The following is a 20,824-nucleotide window of genomic DNA, read 5'->3' on the forward strand; positions in this document are numbered from 1 at the left end:
TGAGGACTTCACAAGCGTTTGTCTCAATAATCAGACTTCATTTGACCTAATTCTTCTGATTTACGGTGTTTTCTGTGCAGTTGTGGGCATTTCAGGTAGACCTGACATCTGCCTGGCAGGGTCATGTGACCTGGCTTCTTCCTCACCATGAACGTAAACCTGTGGGAGCAGCAGAGACGAAGATACCAGACCCGTCTCAGCAGCTCCTCATGACGTTGTGTGTGTCCTAACATAACTCTGTCAGCTTAGAACAGGAGTCTGCAGCATCGTGATGCTGCCCGAGGGAATCTTAAGGTCAACGTCTCCGCTCGGGCTCGAGGCAACAATTACTCCTACGAATATGAGCGGCGGATCCTCCTGCACTTTTTGGTCCTCCAGCATCTCTGTTGGCATCGATTTTCAGACAGATGCTGACTCTGACGCTCCAGCAGCTGGAACCTGCACCAGCTACTGCCAGGAACAGACGGGTTTGATGAAAGCAAAACGTATTTCAAGAGCAGACGTGCGCATTTAGACCTCTGCAATTTCAAAATCCCCGTGGACGCCTGTTAAACTCAATGAAATGCTTTGTTGTTGTTGCTCTTAAACTAAAGTGAGGAGAGTATTGCTTGAATATAATTAAGTTGACACTCGTGTGCTTCTGATTAAATTCCCCACCAGCAATTATGTGAGCTGTTGCATCTGAGGGGAGTTTTATTAAAAAATATATATTTTCCTCTTGACGTTGCGTCTCTGCCTCCTCATGGAGACATAGAGGGTGGAAAAATGACATGGTATGGATTTTACCAGATGAATTATAGATTTATCCCCGCATGTAAATATCCTGGGGAGCAGCTGCATGCTGTTCTACTGTTCCTCATCTGAGAGCTGAGGCAGATTAATGCCTGACGTGTGTGACCTGCAGGCCTTTTCTTCCTAGTAAGTCATGAGCTCAGTGGAGCACTTCACTCTCAGCCTGTCACCCTGGGACACACACACACACACACACACACACACACCGAGCTTCTGTAAGCCGCTGACACAATACACTAAAACGCAGCAGCTCATCTATAATTCATTTCACTGTCCGACCCCCTCCCACCCCACCAGACCCATCTTGTGAGCAGTTTTGTGTCATAATAAAAATCCATACTTGTGTTTTCCTGATATCTGTCATCCCCCAGCGGTGCTTCCCATCTGTTCTGCTCTGGCCAGGGTTACAAGGGTGTGTCTGCAGGGCGATAATCTGCAGTAGCTCTCCTCGCCTGCAGGGGGAGCCGTTTTCATCGCTGTCTTGGAGCCACAGCGCCATCTGCTGGACAGACTCTGTATCCAGCTGAGACGAGAGGGAAGGGTGTGGTCACCTGATGATTCCAGTTTTGGTTTGTGATGATCAGAAGGGCAATATGTTCAGGTGGAAATGTTTTCAAATGCTTCATGGGTCTCCTCCTGGACCCCTGGAGGTCAAACTAAAGAACAAATGGAGGATGATCTCAATATAAGATGTGGTGATTTGGTTTCACACAAATAATGCTGCCATTACACATTCTCTCCTATATATAAGTATGAGCTATTTTATAGGTTACTGGGTTAATCACCAAACTTGAATTTGATATATGATAAAATTTTCAACATTAAATGAAAATGGCAGATGCTTTTGTATGGATTATTGATGGTTTATTAATCCACAAAAAAAGTGTGTGTGGGAGTTGGGGGTTCATTGGTGTGATTGCTGATATTTGCTTTATTGCCTTTATTGGCACTTTTTGAATTAAATTAAATGATTGTGTAATAATCACAAACAGGGCCTGGTCACCTGGTACACAGAAATACGGGGTAAGACGGATCTTTCTTTGACCCTAAAGGCCGGAGGGTCTTAGCGACCTTACATCCAAACTGTTCGGCTTCGACTGAACTAACGGGACAATTGCAATTCCTGCCCAGTTGGTCACAGATTTGTGGTAGAAATCAGCGTGATTCTGGCTGCCGACGGTTAACTCGGGTCCCCCTGCGGTTCTCTCACTGGGGACGGGGTCTCCTTATCTCTGCCAATTTAATACCACCAGAAGACACTGGCCTGTCACTCCCAGTCTGGAACTAATCAGACTGGGATAATCCACCATTAACTTCCCATCCAGTCCCATTTGGATGCAGGCTGAGCTGGACAGACCAAATGCTCCCTGGTAAATAAGGTTTGTACAGCTCTGATGAGACTTGCTGTCTCTATGTTGTGCCCCCTTTATCAAGGTGCTGTGTTTATTGTGGGGTTGATAAGGCAACTGTTGCTGTGGTAACCCTTCCTGTCGGATTTCATTTACACTCACGGACTAATAAAATGGCAAACAACTTTTGCGGTAGATTAACAAAAATCGACGGGGGTGTCTTTTGTTTTTATTCCCCGAACAAGTAAGTGCAACACAAACCGGATATTGGGTTCCAAAATCATGGGCCGTGAACTAGTGCCTAATTCAATAAAACATTAAAGAGCCTGAGGAGGAAAGAGAGCGCTGTATTTTCTCTGGATCATCACCTCCATCGTGTCCTTCCTTCCTTCCCTACCCGACCTCCTCCGGAGTCCATCTTTTATTCATCGTTAAACTGCTGCAAACTGTGGCTGAATCATATTTTGTCATTAGGCACAGAAGGACGCGGCGTTCCCCCCGTGGTCTCTGTGCAGGAGACAGAACGTGGTCTGGGTTGCACCACACAGCTTGGTGGGGGTACGAGGACTGCGTGAGCCAGCCACTTGCCTGCGTTGTTTAATTAGCGTGCTTGTGTCGCCGGCGTGCTGTGACAGATCTCTCCCGGACAAACAGGCCGTTTCACAGCAGCCTGTTTGTCTTTATTCCATAAACACTCAGACAACGGAAAATGCAGTCTGGCAGCCGGCCCGAGGAGCCGGACTCTCCTGGGATCAACAAGCTCATCCGAGCAAATGTGGATAAATGTGTTGCTGTGGTGATGATGCAATGTGGAGGCACTCGGGCCCCTGTTTCTCACACACACACACACACACACACAACACACACACACACACGAAAACCTCGGCGCCCTGGACAGACCCTGAGCGCATACAAAGTGAACTTTCTACCTCTGGATCCAGCTGCCCGAAGAACCACTGCAGCCCCACATCTGGCCTGGAAGGGAGAGGAGGAGGAGGACCCACAGGAGGGATGGAGGGAGGAGGAAGGACAGAGCTGGCAGGTCTGTGAGGGTGGAACGAGATAAAACGCAAGATGAAGGAGAGTTCTCCTGGAACTGTTAGAAGCAACTGGACTTTTATCAGGAGGCCTCTTTAGTTTTACACCGAGCATAAAACCATCCCATCCCCTCTTGTATCAGCTGGAACTCGCTGAAAAGTAAAATTACCAGCTGGTAACTGGTTTCCTTATTAGTTCCACAGCCACAAACAAACATCGCTTCCGTTTTATGCTTCGGAAGAAACGGCACAAACACGAGCCTGAAAAGATCAGAAGTTGAGCTAATTAAAAAAGAAAAATGAATTTAAAAAAGGTAGTTCTGAGTTGTGCGGCTCCATCTCCAGGGGCGTATGTAATAAAAACGTCCGTGCTGAAGGTCAGTCAGCATATTTCAGGGACGCCTTTTTAATCCTGTGTAATCACTTGCGTAACTACTGAAGTTTGACTTACAGATTGGTTCCCTGTTCTGCTTCAAGCTGCACAGCTCTGACCAAACTCTGGGGGGAAGCTAAACAAAGCAGAGAAAACCCTAATTCAAAATGTCATTTCCTCCCCCATAAAGCATCTTTGAGGAGAGTCAAATCAATTTTGGTAAACATAGTGACACACTTCCTTCTTAACCCTTTAATAATATTAAACTAGAACAGACTTCCTTTCTATCAGAGCCTCATCTGCCCCAGAGCATGCTGGGATGTGAGCCCTGCCGATGATGGATGAAATGTCAATACGCTCTTATTTGCATCTAATCAGCTGTGTGTTGGTGGAAACAGGTGAAGGTGTGTGTTGAGGCACCGTGTCCAACATTGCTACACTACACCAGCTCGGCTGCGCCCCCTACTGGCACTCCAGCACACAACCTCTGGACAGGGATGATCCCAGTGTTCAGGAAACCCTGCAAACATATTCTGGAAGGATCGATATGTGATAAACATGTCCAGACAGTTCTTTAAAAAGACCTTTAACATTGATTACTGGTACTCAAATTTAATGTCACTGACTGATCAAGATAGCATGCTAGGCTAAATGGCTGACATCATAATCACCAATAAAATAAACATGACGAATAACATCTTCAAATCTTCTCTGCCATTCTAGAATCTTATTCCTTCCTGGAAACATATTCAACACATTTAAAAAAAAAAAAGAAAGTATGATGACCTTTAAAGGTTCTCACATCGTGCTGGGAACAAGCACGAGAACCTGGTGACGATATCTGAACGTCCACACGACCGAGGCAGCAGTTAAGAGTTTCTGACACTTCTGATCATTTGAAGAGGGCACATTTTGTTCGGTGCTCGTGTCCAGAATTGGCTGCAATCTTTGGCTGGCCTGGAGTGTTCTCTGTCTCCTGGGCAGATTATGGATGGAGGCAGGGGAAGGAGAGCTGATCTGCTTCCTGAGGCCACGGGAAAGATGGACACTGTGGGTTTCCTGGTTTGGTAGCTGTTGTTCTCAGAAGCTTCTTCATCTCCCAGAATTAAATTCTCATCTTTTCCATTAAGCCAAATGTCTTTAAGATTTTCGTGAGCAGTGTGGATGTAAATGGAATCCATATCTTTAGCATCGTAGCAACTTATTCATCCTGAACTTTCCACCTCTTGAAGCCGCAACTCTTAGCTAAAGAGGGTAAATGAGGCAACAACTCGTGATGGAGACCAAACCAGCACCGAGCGCTGCTCTCAAGGCCTGAGGGGACATGAGGACGACAAGTGGTGGCCGGGTAAAGGTGTGCACGAGCGTTTTCCAGCCACGTGCGCCCTGGTGCTGAAGGTCAACGTCAACACCTTCAGCTACTCCTGGTTAATTGATTCAGCCCCATCTTAAATCGGCCTAGCTGTGGTAACCATGACGACGTGTACTGAGAATTTGTCCAGAGGAAAAGAAGACGCAAACACAAGTAGTATTTTGTAAGGAAACTTTTATGTGTGCTTTGTGAAACTCACTTATCATTAGAGACAGAAGGCGTTGCAGTTTCCAGTACAGCAGATAAGGTTTGATATTAAAGAGTAAAAAAGAAAGAAAAAAAAATGATTCCAGAGTTCATTTCTCTCTGACAAAAAGAAGCTTTTGGTCTTTATTTTCCACCCTCACCGTCTGTCCCTCCCTCAGTTTTCCCTCCTCTGCACACCCGAATGCCAGAAAGAATCTGTTAATCTGTGTAATTTAGACAGGGGCCCTGCTTTGGTCCTGATTGATGCCCACGATTTCACAAGATATCCAACACGAAATGTTTCTTTGCATAGTTTTTCCCTCGACACCTCTTTATATTTGCACCTTTGCATGAAGACCACGCTGGGATGGTCCCCTCCCTCCTTCCCTGAAGTGACTTTTTTTTTTGTTTCCCTTTTCTTCAGAGGAAGTGAAGAGAGAAGGGTTGAGAGAGTTGAGAAGGATGGAGAAAGGGAGGGACAGGGCTGCAACCACCCACGGCAAATTCACGATTTAGCTTCTACAGTCATCGCACGAGCTCCTCAAACAATCCGGGAAATGTGAGAACCTACATTAGTCCAATCAATCATACCAACGATTCCAGTATATATTGGATGTGCATGGCTTCTGCTGTGTTTACATGGTCTACTTCTGTTTACTAATCTTACCTATCATAAATGCACTGTATAGCTGTTTTAAATAAGCACCTGACACCCACCCCAGAAGAGTTTCACAGATGCAAATATGTGTGCATAATAATGGTGTTGCCTGTCAAGGGATTTATAGAAAAGGGCTTTTTCAGTGTGGGGGGGGAGTTTAAAGAAAAAAGGAAGGTCAAACCTTTCCGCTGCTTGTACTGCTATATCTCACCATCATCCACTCTTAAATTCTGGGTTTTCTTATGTTCTTTTTTTTTTTTTAAATAATTTTTTCTTCTAGGCGCCCCAGTGAAAAAGCCTGTGATCAATTATTCGCAACAATTGGGACCATCTTTCTCTGCACTGAAAAAAATAAGTATGTACAGCGCTTAATCCCATCAGTCCCAAACGAGCCCACCACCAACCTGCTCCAGAAAAATACATTTAAAAAAGAAAAAAAATTAAAAAAAAATGAAAAAAAATCAACAAAGACACAAAGAGGAAGAGAGCTGAGGTTAGACAGGTCACCTTATCCTGCAACATGTTCAATTATGGGTAAATATGACATTACATCTCTGTTTGGTCAACATACTCAAATGTATAGTCTCTAGGATCTAATACACAAACCTCACCAGGGGCCGCATTCAACCCCGCCTCTGCAGCCCAACCCCCCTCTGGCAAGAAGAAAAATAATAAAATAAACAAAAAATTAGCATAAGTGTGATTAATTTGAGCCCCCATCCAGTCCTAAACCCTGTCCCTCCCCTGTATGACCCCATGAAGGCAAAGAGGGTGAAGCTAAGGACCCAGACTACAGAGCACCTGCTCCCACTCCCCCACAGCTGCCCCTGGATGTGCCCGTCCTAATAAAACTGACCGTGGAACCTCTCTGATTTCTACATTACAGAGCTGGGAAACATTTCAGAGGCCAAACCTAACGACAGCCAATCAACACGCTCAGCTTAACACGATGGATTCTAACCAGCACACGCAGGGGCACCGCACAACCGCCATTTGAATTCTTCCAAATGCTCAACTTCTTGCACTTCCTCTGCACCCAGAACAATTCTCTACCTCCCTCCCCTCCCCTCTTCGTCTTCTCCCTCCTTTGACTTCCTGGTCTTGCTCCTCTACAGGTCGCTCTCTCCGTAAAGGGCGGTGGAGAAGGACATGTAGTCGAGAGCCCCGGCGACGGCGTCGGGCCCCGTGTAGGGCGCCATGCGAGCAATGCAGTACTCTGCCTGGTCAGGAGGAAGCTCCCGCCGCAGCTCTTCGGCTGTAATGAAGTTCTGATGGAAAACGGAGAAGATGTTGCAGTTAAGTGTCAAAATTACCACTTGATCCAAAAGATGTGTATGAAGACTGTTGGACAAAAGCGTCTCATGAAACACACCTTATCACCAGCCAGAATCTTGAAGGAGGCGATGACCTGGTCGGCCGTGTCTGTATCGGTCGTTTCCCTGGACATGAAATCGATGAAGGCCTGGAACGTCACAGCGCCGGTGCCGTTGGGATCCACGATGCTCATGATGCGAGCAAACTCGGCGTCACCCTGGCAGCCAAAAAGCACCGGGTTAACCGACACAAACGGCACGCCGAAGTCAAGACGCGCTGACATGGAGGCGACGTTAGTGTGTGTGTAAAACATCGGGACCAGCAGAAGCTCATGGCTTGCTTGCAGTCCCAATATTTTTGGTTCCACACTTCAAAACATGCGTGTTTACACCCATGATCACTAGTGGACATCAACAGGAAACACTGATGAGCGTACCAAACGTGCACAACATTTAGGTGGATTTTATCGGACGTGACAGTTTCTCACGGAAACGCTAGAACATAGAGGTTAAGCACAAAAGCTACAAGGGTGTTAAAAATAAAGCAGAGACGGGATCACACAGAGGAGGGTGTGTGCAGGTGCCGAGTCGTCATCGCGTCACGTGACGTTTACAGAGACACGTGACAGGAAGGAGCCAACTGTTCAACTCTTGGACCTGCAGACACCCTGAAAGAGCATCATGCCATCAATACCAGGCTGTTCCCTGTAGAAATGAGCAGAGCCCGGAAATCATCTGAGACCATCTGTCCTGTTCGCTTCTGTGGAGCGCCACAGCACGGCAAAGGCCGGGGGGGGGGGGGGTGGTTGATGAGACAAAGGAGAGCCACAGGTGAAAGAGGGGAGAGAGAGGTGACAGGAGGAGAGGAAAGAATTGATGCACAGTGATAGACAGTTAGACCGAAGGAGGATGTTTAGAGTGGGGAGAGAGATAAAAAATACAATTAACAGCCAAAGTCGGGGAGCAAAGTAAAACCTGGCAGACAGACGAGGGGCGGTCTGTCCAGCGGGTGAGAGTGAAGCAGCACACAGCCACAGAGACCCCCAGAGGAGAAACAGAGAAGCAGCAGCTCACTGGGCTCCATGCTGATGAACCCTGCCTGACCCGGAGCCTGTCCGGAGCCTCGGAGCAGAAGTGCTGACCAGTAACCTTTGTTACTGAACACTGTTGCCAACGCGCCTCAAGGTTATTGGAAAATGTCCTTTCAAAACCACTAAAACGGGAATCTAAAAGTCAGTAGTCCTGTTCTGGTGCTGCGCTTCTGCTCCGAGCTCCAGACAGAACCACCTCCGTCTCCTTCCTGTTGCAGGAGCTCCTACCTGCTTGTCATTCTCCACATCGTAGCCCAAACTGATCAAACAGGCCTTGAACTCCTCAGCCATCAGGGCCCCGCTGTGGTCCTGAGATCAGTCAAAGATCCATTGATGGAGGACGAACAGATCCGAATAAGGATGATGGCGGGTGACCGAGACATCAACAGCATGCGAAAACATGGGTTGGTGGAGGATGAAGGGACAGACAGACAGACAATCCGGGATGTTTAGTCAACGAGAAACCAAACAAGTCAGCAAATGCACGAGCAGTCGCTCGTTCTTCACGAGATTCAGTCGATGCCCAGAGACGGCAACATCGTTGTGGAGTAAATGAGTGAGAGATGAGTGGAGCAGATATATAAACACCAGGGTGAGACGACAGCATGAACGGTGCGACACACAGATGACCGGCATCATGGGGCTTACAGGGATTAGGTGAACAGGCTTTTCAGAGCTAATGAAGCACCAGTTAAATACAATCTGGTCAACAAACCTACAGATGAAATATGGCTAAAATAAAAGCTAAAATAAAAAGCAGCCAGCAACAGTGCAGGGAAAGAGTGAAACTCCCGGCTGATACAGCCTCTCATCCCCAGCACGCCTCCTCCAACATGTGGAAAACATGGTAAATACTCACACGTCTGGCTCCCCTCTCACCCGCTTGTAACGTCTAAGCAACCATTCATCGTTGCACATTAACATTCGAGCAGATAAATATTCATTTAAAAGCAAAATAGGCAACTCAGACTTTTAATCGATTTAATTAACTTTGAATTAAATGGCTATTATAAAAAAGCTTGCACGGTTCAGAGGCCCTGACCTTGTCGAAGTGGTTGAAGGAAGTGCGATACTCGTAGAGCTGCTCCTGGCTGATGCCCTTCGCGTCGCGCGTCAGGATCTGGTTCTCGACCTCGTTGATGGTTCTGGCGATGGTGGTGAGCAGCTGCTCCCAGCTGACACGAAGGTGCTACAGAGGAGGGAGGGAAGAAGATCGTTTCAGTGGCGCGTAAAGGTGCAGGAAAACACACGGCTGTGGTTCGTGGCATGAAAAGAATAAATAAAACTGGCAGCTGCTGGTGGAGGAACTCCATAATTCACTGGTACAGGAACCAAACAACAAGAGCAAATTGAACGGATGCATTTGTTTCCAGACCTCCATCGTGTACGGGGTGTATTTGTTGTCAAAGACCAGCGCCTCCTGGATCAGCTGGTGGTATCCCTCCAGTGTGTTAATTTCCGGGGTGTAAGACACGATGCTATCCTGGTACTCCTTCAGGTTGGTCAGCTGGTCTTCCAGAGTGCCGTTCATTTCAATGGATATCCTGCCAATTTCCTGCCAACGTGCCGAACACAGACTGCTGTTAATATTGTGCAGCAAATAAATGTCGTATTGTATTTTAGTGATGCGTGACCACATCATTTGATGCAAAACCTTAATCAGAAACCGTTTACACATTAAAAATAACCACCAAAAGCAAATTTTATAGGTTTAAAGAAACGCCTTGTGTGGGCTGAAAATCAACCCTTTACCTCCATCTTGGCCTTGATGTAAGCTCCCACTTTGTTCGCCTGGGAAGCGAACTTGGCTCTCAATTCGTCATTGGAATTCTGCTTGTTCAGCTCGTCCTGTAAGGCCGTGTCGCGCCGGGGCACCAGTTCAAACACCTGGAAACACAGTCGTTACGGCTCAGAACATCAGAGAAAAGTGTGAATTTAGATGCCGAGAGGTCCGGCTGCCGCCCACCTTGGCCCATTTCTCATCGATGTTCTCACTCGTGATGGTGGTGTAGGGGTTCGACGAAGTCAGCGTGATGTTGTTGCTCTGTGCGATCTTTGGAACGTTAGCCTGGATGGCCTGGATGGCTTTGCGCTCTTCATTGGCTTCTGTCAGCGTGGCCTTAAACTGCTCGTGGGCTGCGATTAGACCCTGACAGGAAGGAGGGGGGGGGGCATTCGTACGATTTATGGCAGATATACTAAGATTTAAACAGCATTAGGTTCTGAAAATCCATCCTTATTGGTGGATAATAAAAGGATATTGGAGTCCAGTTTGACTGACCTGGATCTCCTCGATGTTGTGGACGATGAACATGTCCTGCAGGTCCTCCATCGCCGACTCCATCCAGTTGTTGAAGGGTGCTGCCCTTTTGGCATATTCCAAGTATAGCTCATCTATTGACTCCAGCTGCTTTTCTTTGTTCTGTTGGAAATTAAGCAGCTTGTTTGATTAAAGACGAGAACATAAAGCGACTTTCCTCCATTGTAATTGAAACAACGTACGTTTGATTTACCAGTTCAAGCCACCGTGTATATTGAGTTGTTAATTATAAACAAGGCATTTACAAAATTCGACACACTCCTAGCGTTGTTTTAGTTAGCATATACTGTAGGTTGGACCTTGAGGGACTCTTTGCGGCTCTGCGTCAGGGCTCCCAGGACGTTCCACTGGTCGCAGATCTTCTGGCAGCGAGCGTTGACGTTGGCAGAGTCATAGTAGTCCAGTTCACTGAAGGGAAACAAGGAGAGCGGCTCACATTCTGATTAACTGCTCAGTAGAGGAAGGCTTCCTTAGTCATTAAATGCGGCCTCGTTAAGAGCTCGGGCGCCTCTTTACTTGAGTTCCTGTGCAATGGCCGCGATCTGCTCCACTCGGTCCTGATGTGCCGCCAGGTCGCTCTCAAAGGCCTCGTGTTTGCGCAGCAAGGCCTTGATTTCCGACAGGGTGGTGGTGTCGGGCTCCTTCTGCGTCAGCATCGCCTCCTTACCTGCACAGACGTTCGGAGAAACGTTCAGCAGTGGAAACGCTTCTCTTGTATTCAATGTAGGACAACGTTGGCATTGTGAGGATGAAGCCTGAATGTGGTTAAAGTACCATCAGTCCAGGCTTCGTGGATGGCAGCTTTCTGATGAAACTTCTCCGCCAGGTGTTCCAGTCTTTCCAGACGTCTGATCTCACTGAGGATCCACTCCTCGTAGCCCTTCTCTGCTCCTTCAAGAGTGTGCCACGCCCCGTTGATATTCTGAGGCCAAACAGCAGGAATTAGTGCTTCGGCTTTGGGAAAATAACGTATGCAATGTTCTTTATAGACACTCCAGTTACTTTTGAGTCTGAGAAATATTTTATTTTCCTACAAGGAAAAAAGAATTTCTGCATTTTTATCTAATTTGTCCAATGATCCAACTCCAACATAAACTCCATCTGCATACTTACAGACACCATTCGACCCTCTGATGGCATGAAGGCAGGTCTGTTGCTGAGTCGCAGTTTAGTTTGCAGAGTGTTAAAACTGATCTCCAGCTGGCATTTCTCTTGGACCTGTACACAGAACCGGGATTCAATTTAAAACAAAAACAAGAATATAAGTAGAAATGCATTTGTTAAACCATGAGAAGGCAGATCTGAGACTGGCTGGGAGGGAACTGAATGAGACGACGGCGCTCTAGAGGTTTGAAAGCAGACCTTTGGTGGTTTATGGACACAGCGGTAATCCCTGAAGTCCTCCTGTTTAGCCTGCATATCGTTGACGGTCTTCTCTTGGGTTCGATTCTGCAGCCAGGGGATGGTGCGGCGGATCCACTCCAGCAGCTGTGAGGCAGGAATTAAAAATCCGATGATGTCCGACGAGTGAATATATTGCACAGCTGGGATTTAAGGACTTCTTTAAACTCACATCACTGGCCAGCTTCTCGTAGTCCTCCATCATTTGCTCATTTTCCTGGTTGACGGCCAGAACTTTGCAGATTCGGTTTGCAGCTGTTTCGGCCTGACAAGAAGCAAAGTGGTGAGTGGCCTCCAGTGTCGGGAGCATTAACCGTCGCACGGCTTTTCAAAAGATCTAAAACCTGCACATTTACAGCCTAACAAGTGGTCTCTTTAACAGACCACCCTGCTTTTGAAATATGTGCCAACACACTCCACACACAGGCAGTGAACAGAACCAAATCTAATTCTACGCGACACACACGACTAAAAATCAAGTGCAAAAAAAAAAAAAACGGATTAATTAAAACATATTGTTTTTTTTTGTTTTTTTGACAGTAAAAACATGCGCGAGCTTTTGCTGGTTAGTTCAATCTGCCAATGTGTTTTTGAAGCTCCATGCGTTTCCTGTCGCAACCGAGGAGGATTCAACCATACATCTAGTTACAGTTTCAGTGTAGCTCTGTAGTCCACATCAGTAGGTCTGCCTAGGACATTACATTACTGTAACACTGAAATAACAAACACAGCACAAAAACTATGACAAGCCGGTTCAAACATCTTCTATAGCACAGAAACACATTTCACTCCATTTCAGGCACCTTTGGTGCCAGACTTTCAATTTAAACTTAGATAAAAAGTGTGATGCATATTTAAAAAGAAATGTGATAAAACAGATCTTCAGAAAGTTGAGAAAGAATGTATTATTAGCTGAGGAGCAACTGAAGAGACATCAACCAATGTTTCCCATGGCGATATACAAATCTGGATTCCCAGAAGCACATCAGCAGGAGCTCAGGCATCCTTATGCTGATGTGAATCTGGGAACAAAAGTTCAGATTACAAACTAGATAAAAGGGAAACACAGTCAAAGTCCAAAGCACCGAAACAGAAATACCAGAAAGCATTTGTGGTTGTTTTAACAAGAGTTTCCATTAGGCCATAAATACTTTTATATATGATTGTGATATTTAATGGGCAAAAGATTTTTGATCTACATGACCTGCTGGAAACCCTGTTGTTGTTTGTTTGTGCATTTAGTGTTAGTGTGATCCAGCGGCTCACCTTCTGGGCTCCAGAGAAGGCATGATAGAAGCAGGATACATAGGTCATAATGGCCTTTTCATCCGGCCTCAGAGTGCCCACGATGTCTACGCATTACCCAGCAGGGAGAGGTGGACAAAGAAGGCAAAACAGAGAAAGAAATGAAGAATGAAGCCAAAGCTACCCAAGCTGCATTGCTGTTTTCCCTTAAAAAGATGGGAGAATGTGGTGAACATTGAGGGGACGGAGCCTCCCTCTTTAATTCCACAGCTTCAGGTTCCTCCCGTTAACAGCAGCACCCCACATAATGATGCTGGGTGGGAGAAGAAGACCAGAAGAGTCCCCTTAAAGAAAGTTATAGGACACTGAAGGTCGGTGTTGGGGCACAGACACACTCGTGGACTCTGCGCGAGCTTCAGCTAAACTGCAGCGTCTTTTCTGAGCGTCCGAATGTGTTCGTGCCCCAACACATCTCTGGAGGCCTTGCAGCACTCTCAAGATAGTGAAGGAGGCCATGCTGGACAGGAAGCAGCACCTTGTTAGTAACCGAAAGGTTAAAGGTCACAGATGATGGCTTACGAGGTACCTTCTGAGCTCCAGAGAAGGCATGGTAGAAACTGGACACATAAGTCATTATGGCTTTCTCATCAGGACGAGCAGTGTTCACAATGTCTATGAGGTGGGGAGACCATGGTCATGAAGACAGAGATTTACATGTTGACAAGCCAGGACATGCAGGACAAGTCAAATTAAAACAGTTCACAAGCAGGCAGACATCCATGTGTCACAGACTACTGAGGTCAGCAGCCAATGGACTCATCCAGACAATACTAAAACAATAGAGAGGAGCAGGGATATTAAAACGAGGAGGGAATCAGGCATTCATACAACACTTCAGACATCACACACAACTCTACTGGTGGAGCTGGCCGAGAGCCCAAACATGCACGCTGTCACTTAAAAGCACCCCAGATTAAATCTGGACACGAGAGAATAGTAAGAAAGACGCTGTGCAAGCGTGCTGATGTCACACACACACACACACACTGAAGGAGTCCTGTTAAAACATGCAGGCATCAAAACAATCACATATTTGCTGCAAAGGTCAGTCTGATTTATGGACAACTCAAAATACTGTAACAGTCAAGCACCGATTCAATTACAAATGTTGGTCATCACACTCGGAGGGTCATAAGCTTTGGTGCTAATAAAAAAGGAAAGGCTGAATCATTGCTGCTTCTAGGACATAAATATGACATTAGGGACATAACTGGGAATGAGAACTGAATTAGAATCCTGCTGCGTAAATACAAAGCTGGTCATTAAACCAAAACAATATATAGTACTTTTTGCCAACACATCTTACCTTCAGCGTCCAACATTTTAGGGATGTCAAGATGCTTCTCAGCCACTTCAAAAGCATTGTTTAGATTGGTCACAGGATCGTCCTAAAGAGAAGCAACAGCGTCAGAAGACCTACGCCTTCGGGTGGCCTAAATGCCCTGGTAAATCCCTTTAAACCCACACCTTTCTGAGGCTGTCATAATCAATGAGATCAGGTCTGTGTCTGTGGATCAGAGCGTTGAAGGCAAGACCATCCTTCCAGCTGTGGGACAGAGAACAGATTAGCTGCGGGTCAGACAGTTTCGAACATGTCGCGCGGTCGCCAGCAGGGGGCGACATGCCCACACGAGGATACAGCAAACGTCTGACTGCACAGGAAGGATTGAATTCATAGTTAACATAAGAATAAAGTTTAAAATTAGATGAACACATTGAAAATAAAAACAATTTAACACGGCACTATAATCAGGGGTTAAACGTTTACTAGTGCCTCCTAATGAATTACTAAATTTGTGGGTCCCATATGTGATCTAAATCGTTCAAACCTTTAAACCTTACAACCAGCAAGTTGTGGAACATTCAGGCATGTGGGTTACCTAATGTGGAAGTTCTGCACATTGACATTCTTGTAGGGAGCAGTTTTCCTCTGGCACCATAGAAGAAGACCTTCTTTTGCAGAAGTCTCTGCAGTCGGGAAAAAGTAAAGAGAAGCTGTTTGTTTAGAATGGTGCAACACGTTATGAAAAATAACCACAAAGCAGCAATAGAGTGACATGGTTACCCTGAGCGGAGCTTCATACCTACTAGTTTAGCTGTTTTAATTTACTCTGAACTTGTGTTGTAATTATTTATTTATATTTAACACTTTAATGGAAGCTCATTTTTGTTAAGTTAATGATATCATAAACCTGGTGTAACAATGGTGAGGCTATTGAGAAATTCAATCACTGTAATTCATGATCTAGAACAGCCTGTTTTTTTAATCTTGGCTCAAGCCCCTGGGAATATGTGTGGGTCGTTTCCGCGTTACTTCCACTCTAGTTCCCCTAAAGCATCCTCCACTCGCACATGGGCATGATTGTGAAAACACTAAACATTCCGACAACTCCCGGTCAGGCAGTTAAGGTGTAAAATCCAGTGTTTCCGCAGCACAGGGAGCAACTGCTGCCGAGCTTCGCTGCAGATGAAAACCCAGATAAATGTACCTTCTACAGAGATGTCCTGGATAGCAAAGCGCAGGATGATGGTCCAGATCATTCCAAGGGTCATCTTAGCATTTCCATCCACAATTTCTGCACATTTAAAAAAGAAAAAGACATTTTGAACTGTTATTAAGTATATTAATGATGTTTGAACAATCAGAAAATGCTAAAAAAAGCACATTGTTATTCTAAAACTCCAAATAGATCAGGTTTTTCTTTAAATATTCAGGTCTGCAGTCACATTCAAACAGTCCTTTTACATTTTCCTCTGCTTCAGGTTCAACTGGCATAACTAACAACTCTCAAGCTCTCAACCCTGTCAAGGTCAAATTCTTCACATTTTTATTAAAATCCACAGTCTTCCCATAAATGCGGCTTCATTCACGGAGACCTGAGCGTTTTATGTCAAGAGTGTAATGAAAATCTTCTGATTTGAGCATGTTTGAGATGATACAACTACAGATTTGTACAAAAGAGTCAGGAGAAACTTTAAAATGGCTCCAAGCTTAGGGGAAGGTGAAACAGGGGCACATTCAGATGCCCCTCTGCAACAATCCATGAGAAACGTTTGCACGGTCACCTTCAGCTCCAATCGAGACAAGTTTGACCCCCTTGCTGGCGATGAAGTCTAAGGCTTTGTTGACATTGTTGATCTTGTGGACCCTCATCTTGCCTCGCTCAGGTTTAGGTAGCCGTTCACCTGCGGATATAAATGCACACACACACACACACACACCGGTTAGCCTGTGGGGCAGTCGAGCATGTTTCCGCAGGTTCAGCAGAACACAATATACAGCTGAACTATAATGAGGGACAGCAGCAACCTTCGTCCCCTTTGGTTAAAAGATGCTAAAAACAAATGCCGAGTGTAATGTGTCTGCGCGCTTGTTTTTTTTTAATGCGGCGATCAGACCGAGGGTGGAAACGGCGAACAACCACACCCTGGACCAGACAGACGTGTCGTTAGTCTTTAATATCTGAACACAGTTCTGAGTCTGACTGGCAGCTTTGCTTGTGCATATTCCCCTCTGGCTCCTGACTTGGATCCAGGTTGAACGACCCAGCAGGTCGACGCCCCTCTTTTTGAGCCCAGCTTTACAGTTTTAGAGAGGATTTTACCTGAGATGACCTCGAGCAGGAGCATGAGTTTCAGCCCATCCCTAAAGTCCTCTTCGATGTTTTCGATCTGTGTTCCGGCCTTCCTCAGATGGGAGTTACACCACGCCGTGAACGTCTGCAGGAGAGCACAGAAACATACCAAAAATGGTGAATACTTGGAGCCCGAGCCGTGTTTTCCTGACGTTTATCACAATAAACTACTTTGAATGAAAGACAGATAAATTCAATGGACAGGAAGGGAGGTAGGGGAGCTAGCTTGATAAGACAGGAAGTAGCTGAAGAAAGGGGGTGGAGAGCGACGCTATAACACAATGTCCATATGCAAGTGAGAACAGCGCGGCGTCAACGAACCAAACAAAGTTTAAAATATGCTGAAAAAGTCATTCGAGAGATTCCAGATCGGCCAATGATGGATCATTTTGCTTAAACCAAGCACGAACGCCGCTCCAGTGGCAGAAATTGGGACATTTTAAAATTGAAATGTTGGCTCGGAGACGTGCGAATAAACAATCATGTAATCTGTCTGGTTTCTGCGCTGAGTTTTTAACAACATTATGACAGGGCGCTGCTCGCTGCCCTGCCCCTCTCCCCCAGCGTGGCCGTGACACAAAGCTCCCATTGAGCCCCACGGATAATAGCGCCCTTCAGCCCCCTCACTCCGCGACCCTCCCCCAGACCGCCTGATACTAACCCCCAACTTGCACATACACAATCGTATGTGGAGGTCCCACTCTGAAATTAACTGAGTACACAGACTACGAGCAGGGGGAGGGGAGGGGGGGCGGGATACATTTCACATAAACAAACAGGCATACAAAGCTGGGGGGGGGTGGGGGACAATGCCAACCGACCATTTACATTTAATGACAATGTGGAAGGAAAGGGCACCAAAATGACAGGAAGTCCCAGCTCAGGTTAACAATCCGTCCAACTCCAGATAAAAAGGGCAAGCGTCAACTCATTTTTGTCCCCATTAATCGTTTCTCATCCCTGCTTAAACCTCCGGATTTAAATTAACGAGAGAAAGTTGAACAACAGGACAACATTAGCAGCAGGGGGAGAGAGTGACACTGGGAGCGGGGACGGGAAGAACAATGAACAGACCGAGACCCTGCGGTCTTCATCTCAGGGGCCTGTCGATCATTCCCAGGATGTTGCTGCTCATCAGAGAAGAGATTTAGTGGTAAAAACAAGCAGATCTGCCTCCATCCATCTATGCATCCACCTTGGCTTTTTATTCTGGGTCACCTGTACAATAGTCATGCTGGTGAGGCGGACGGAGGATCTTAAAGCACCTTTAAGTTCAGCTCAGGGTAAATAATAAACAAAAGTGTTCCATTTTTGTACAAAAATGTACCAGTCTAAACATTAAAAGAGGGTTTTACATTAAATTAGCCACTAAGTGGGTAATCTACTGGGGAATCTGACGGCACATGAAGTGAAGTGAGACTAATTTCCGGTGACAGAGCAGATAGGATGAGCTAGTGAAGCCTGTTAAACCCGTCCATGTGGTCACTCAGTTGGCTCCACAGAACAGATCAGGTAAGAGGATTTGGGACTTGAACACAGGACAGATAACAAGTCAAGACTTTAAAGATAAAAGTGAGAATAGTTGGGCCTCAACCAGCTTTAGGATCAGGCTCTTTACTTTAGTGTGTATATTACTGCTGGACTCTGGAACGCAACACTCATGTAATTAGTTCTATGTGGAGTTTTTTTAATATGATGGCAGCTTCAGGGGGCAAACATAACATCACTTGCTGCATTTATGGGTGCGTCAGTCGAATCAAAAGGAAATCAGAAGGTGAAAAAAAACAAAGTTCACAGGAAACAACATCTTGAAGATCAGATGGACCTCTCGGCCGGCACATTCAGCACATAAACTGGGACAATGGGGCAGTTTATCAAAGCCTGACGCGGGGCAACACATTCTGAGCCTGCAAAACATACCAGCACAATCTCTTTACAATCCCAACGTGACTTTGGACAGTCCAGCGTCAGCTTGGTGTGGAAAGGTCCTTCCTGGGGTCTGGAAGCAGTTAAAGTGTCCAGGATTTCTCCTGCCTATAAAGCCACAACTGTCTGCTGCAGGTGTGGAGAGGATGGGGGGCTAATGGGGTCCTAAGGTCAAAGCCTAGTCTAAAGGATGTGTCTCTGGCTAAGAGGGCGAAATTGGCATGTTGGGGGTGGGGGGGGGGGGGGGGGTACGTATGTATTTGCATATACGAGCATATAGCATCTAATGCTAGTTCCACTTCCTGCTGCCTTTTTATTGGCTGGTTAGCAGACGGAGGTCTTTGCTGTCGCAAGATCCTCATCCTGAATTTGATAGAATTTTCTCTCAGGCTATTTCTGGTCGCCTCGCACCGCGATGCAAGATCGCCGCGTTACAACTGTCATCCGTCATGTGAGGCGGCCCAAACCTGCACCGCGTGTACCGGCCATTAAACACAGGCAGATTCCCGCACACCCATTAAAAACCTCTGACTGGGGGCACTTGGGCCGTGCCTTTTCCCCCCAGGGGGCATTTCCCACTTTTTTAAAAGCAGATCCTACCAAGTAAACATGCTCATGGTTTCAAACGTAGTTGGCCAGGCACATTTTCATCCTCTTTTATAGTTAATTTAATTACTATCATTGTTACTGTAACTCTGGAAGCAAAAAAAGGATCCGGGACTCGTTTCTCATCTTTCTTCTTTGCTCTGATCTATAAACGGGGACGTGTTGCGTAATAAAGGCGCCTTAACAAGCCGCAAATTCACATAAAATGTGTCAAGGCTGCACATTTGCTCAGGGCTGTGGGGAGGGACGAGCGTGGTTACTGGTTCTTATAACCACTAAAACAATCACATTTATCCAGTCTGTGTCACCAGCGCCGCCTCCCGCTCATCGTCACACCATTCTACCACTCCCTGCACAGGTATGCAAGTCCAAAAGTAGAAGACGCATTTAACCTTCACAAACACACAACTTCTCCTTGTACAAATCCATAGTTTGAAGAATGCGTGTATAATTCAAAAGCGGCTTCGGCTTCCGACACATCCGAAAAAAGACCGTCTCTCGTTATTTGCGGCTATATTCGAGCGCACATCTCACGTGGCACATAAAGGAGTGTCCTGCCACACGTGGAAAAACTGGAATTTAACACAATGACATCACTCAACTGCCCTGTGTTACAACACTTGCTGCGTGTGTGTGCATGAGTTTTCTACCAAACCTACCTCCTCTTTCTCACTGCTTCCTGAAAAGTGCATTTTGTTCACCAGTATTTTACTCATGTGTGTTAACATTCCTAACATCAGACCTTATGGCCCACACACACTATAATGCTCATCACATCAAAGGCCTTAACATAAAAGCAACTGCAACAAGATAATGGTCACATTAATTAAGAAATATCCCACATCTTCTGCCCACATGTTGCTCAACGTCTTGATTTATTCTCTAATTGTCTTTCATCCACACACGCACGCACGCACGCACGCACGCACGCACGCACACACACAGGCTTTAAGGACACTATAGATGTAGAATTAATTAGGGAGGATGTGAATTCGATGAACCGTTTGAAATGAGGAAATACAAAAGAGAAATAGCTGAAAACCCATTAGTTCCTTGAGCATTGCATTCTTTTCTGCTATCTCTACTCTTAACGCCTTTTTTTTTTTACATTATTTTGTGCTTTATTGCAGAATCTGTAGCCTGGGTAAGGCCATAGCACTAAAGAGCAGCTCCTCGGTAGTTAAGGGTTATACAGAGATTACTGGGCAAAGGTACAACCTCAAAAAACTTGGACAGAGCCAATTCGGACTGGGTGTACCAGACGAACGTGGGCCAAACCCATGCTGGTCTGGCCCTGTGAATAAAGGTCAGCAACCAGCCTGGTCTGGTGAAACACAAGGTCTCCTATTCTAGAGGCAAACCAATTAAACCGGGCTGTGGCGTGCAGCAGAGTTCCTCTCTGAGCTCATTTCCACACTTTTAGGGTTTAAAACACCCTCGACTGCACACAAGCGCTAACA

General features: G+C 46.0%; 1 protein-coding gene across 7 annotated transcripts in view; it reads right to left on the minus strand.

The window, feature by feature from the left end:
• Positions 1-5,080: 5,080 nt before the first annotated feature.
• actn4 (actinin, alpha 4) overlaps positions 5,081-20,824 on the minus strand; it is a 30,150-nt gene continuing 14,406 nt past the window's right edge. For 2 of the 7 annotated variants that reach the window (XM_057048886.1, XM_057048882.1), the window contains exons 2-22: positions 16,803-16,917; positions 16,264-16,383; positions 15,687-15,773; positions 15,078-15,165; positions 14,665-14,743; positions 14,504-14,585; positions 13,159-13,244; positions 12,065-12,157; positions 11,854-11,979; positions 11,605-11,709; positions 11,266-11,413; positions 11,008-11,158; positions 10,791-10,899; positions 10,453-10,593; positions 10,138-10,320; positions 9,924-10,058; positions 9,547-9,726; positions 9,214-9,360; positions 7,775-7,840; positions 7,140-7,298; positions 5,081-7,035 (exon numbers count right to left, since the gene is read on the minus strand). In XM_057048886.1, coding sequence (XP_056904866.1) covers positions 6,877-7,035; positions 7,140-7,298; positions 7,775-7,840; positions 9,214-9,360; positions 9,547-9,726; positions 9,924-10,058; positions 10,138-10,320; positions 10,453-10,593; positions 10,791-10,899; positions 11,008-11,158; positions 11,266-11,413; positions 11,605-11,709; positions 11,854-11,979; positions 12,065-12,157; positions 13,159-13,244; positions 14,504-14,585; positions 14,665-14,743; positions 15,078-15,165; positions 15,687-15,773; positions 16,264-16,383; positions 16,803-16,917 — 2,559 coding nt within the window. In that variant the 3' untranslated portion in view covers positions 5,081-6,876. Of the gene's footprint in view, positions 7,036-7,139; positions 7,299-7,774; positions 7,841-8,399; positions 8,481-9,213; positions 9,361-9,546; positions 9,727-9,923; positions 10,059-10,137; positions 10,321-10,452; positions 10,594-10,790; positions 10,900-11,007; positions 11,159-11,265; positions 11,414-11,604; positions 11,710-11,853; positions 11,980-12,064; positions 12,158-13,158; positions 13,245-13,723; positions 13,810-14,503; positions 14,586-14,664; positions 14,744-15,077; positions 15,166-15,686; positions 15,774-16,263; positions 16,384-16,802; positions 16,918-20,824 lie in introns of all 7 variants that reach the window. The other 5 variants (XM_057048884.1, XM_057048880.1, XM_057048883.1 and 2 more) reach the window with 3 other exon arrangements.

The sequence above is a fragment of the Takifugu flavidus genome, chromosome 12 (genome assembly GCF_003711565.1).
Source record: "Takifugu flavidus isolate HTHZ2018 chromosome 12, ASM371156v2, whole genome shotgun sequence".
Taxonomy (NCBI): domain Eukaryota; kingdom Metazoa; phylum Chordata; class Actinopteri; order Tetraodontiformes; family Tetraodontidae; genus Takifugu; species Takifugu flavidus.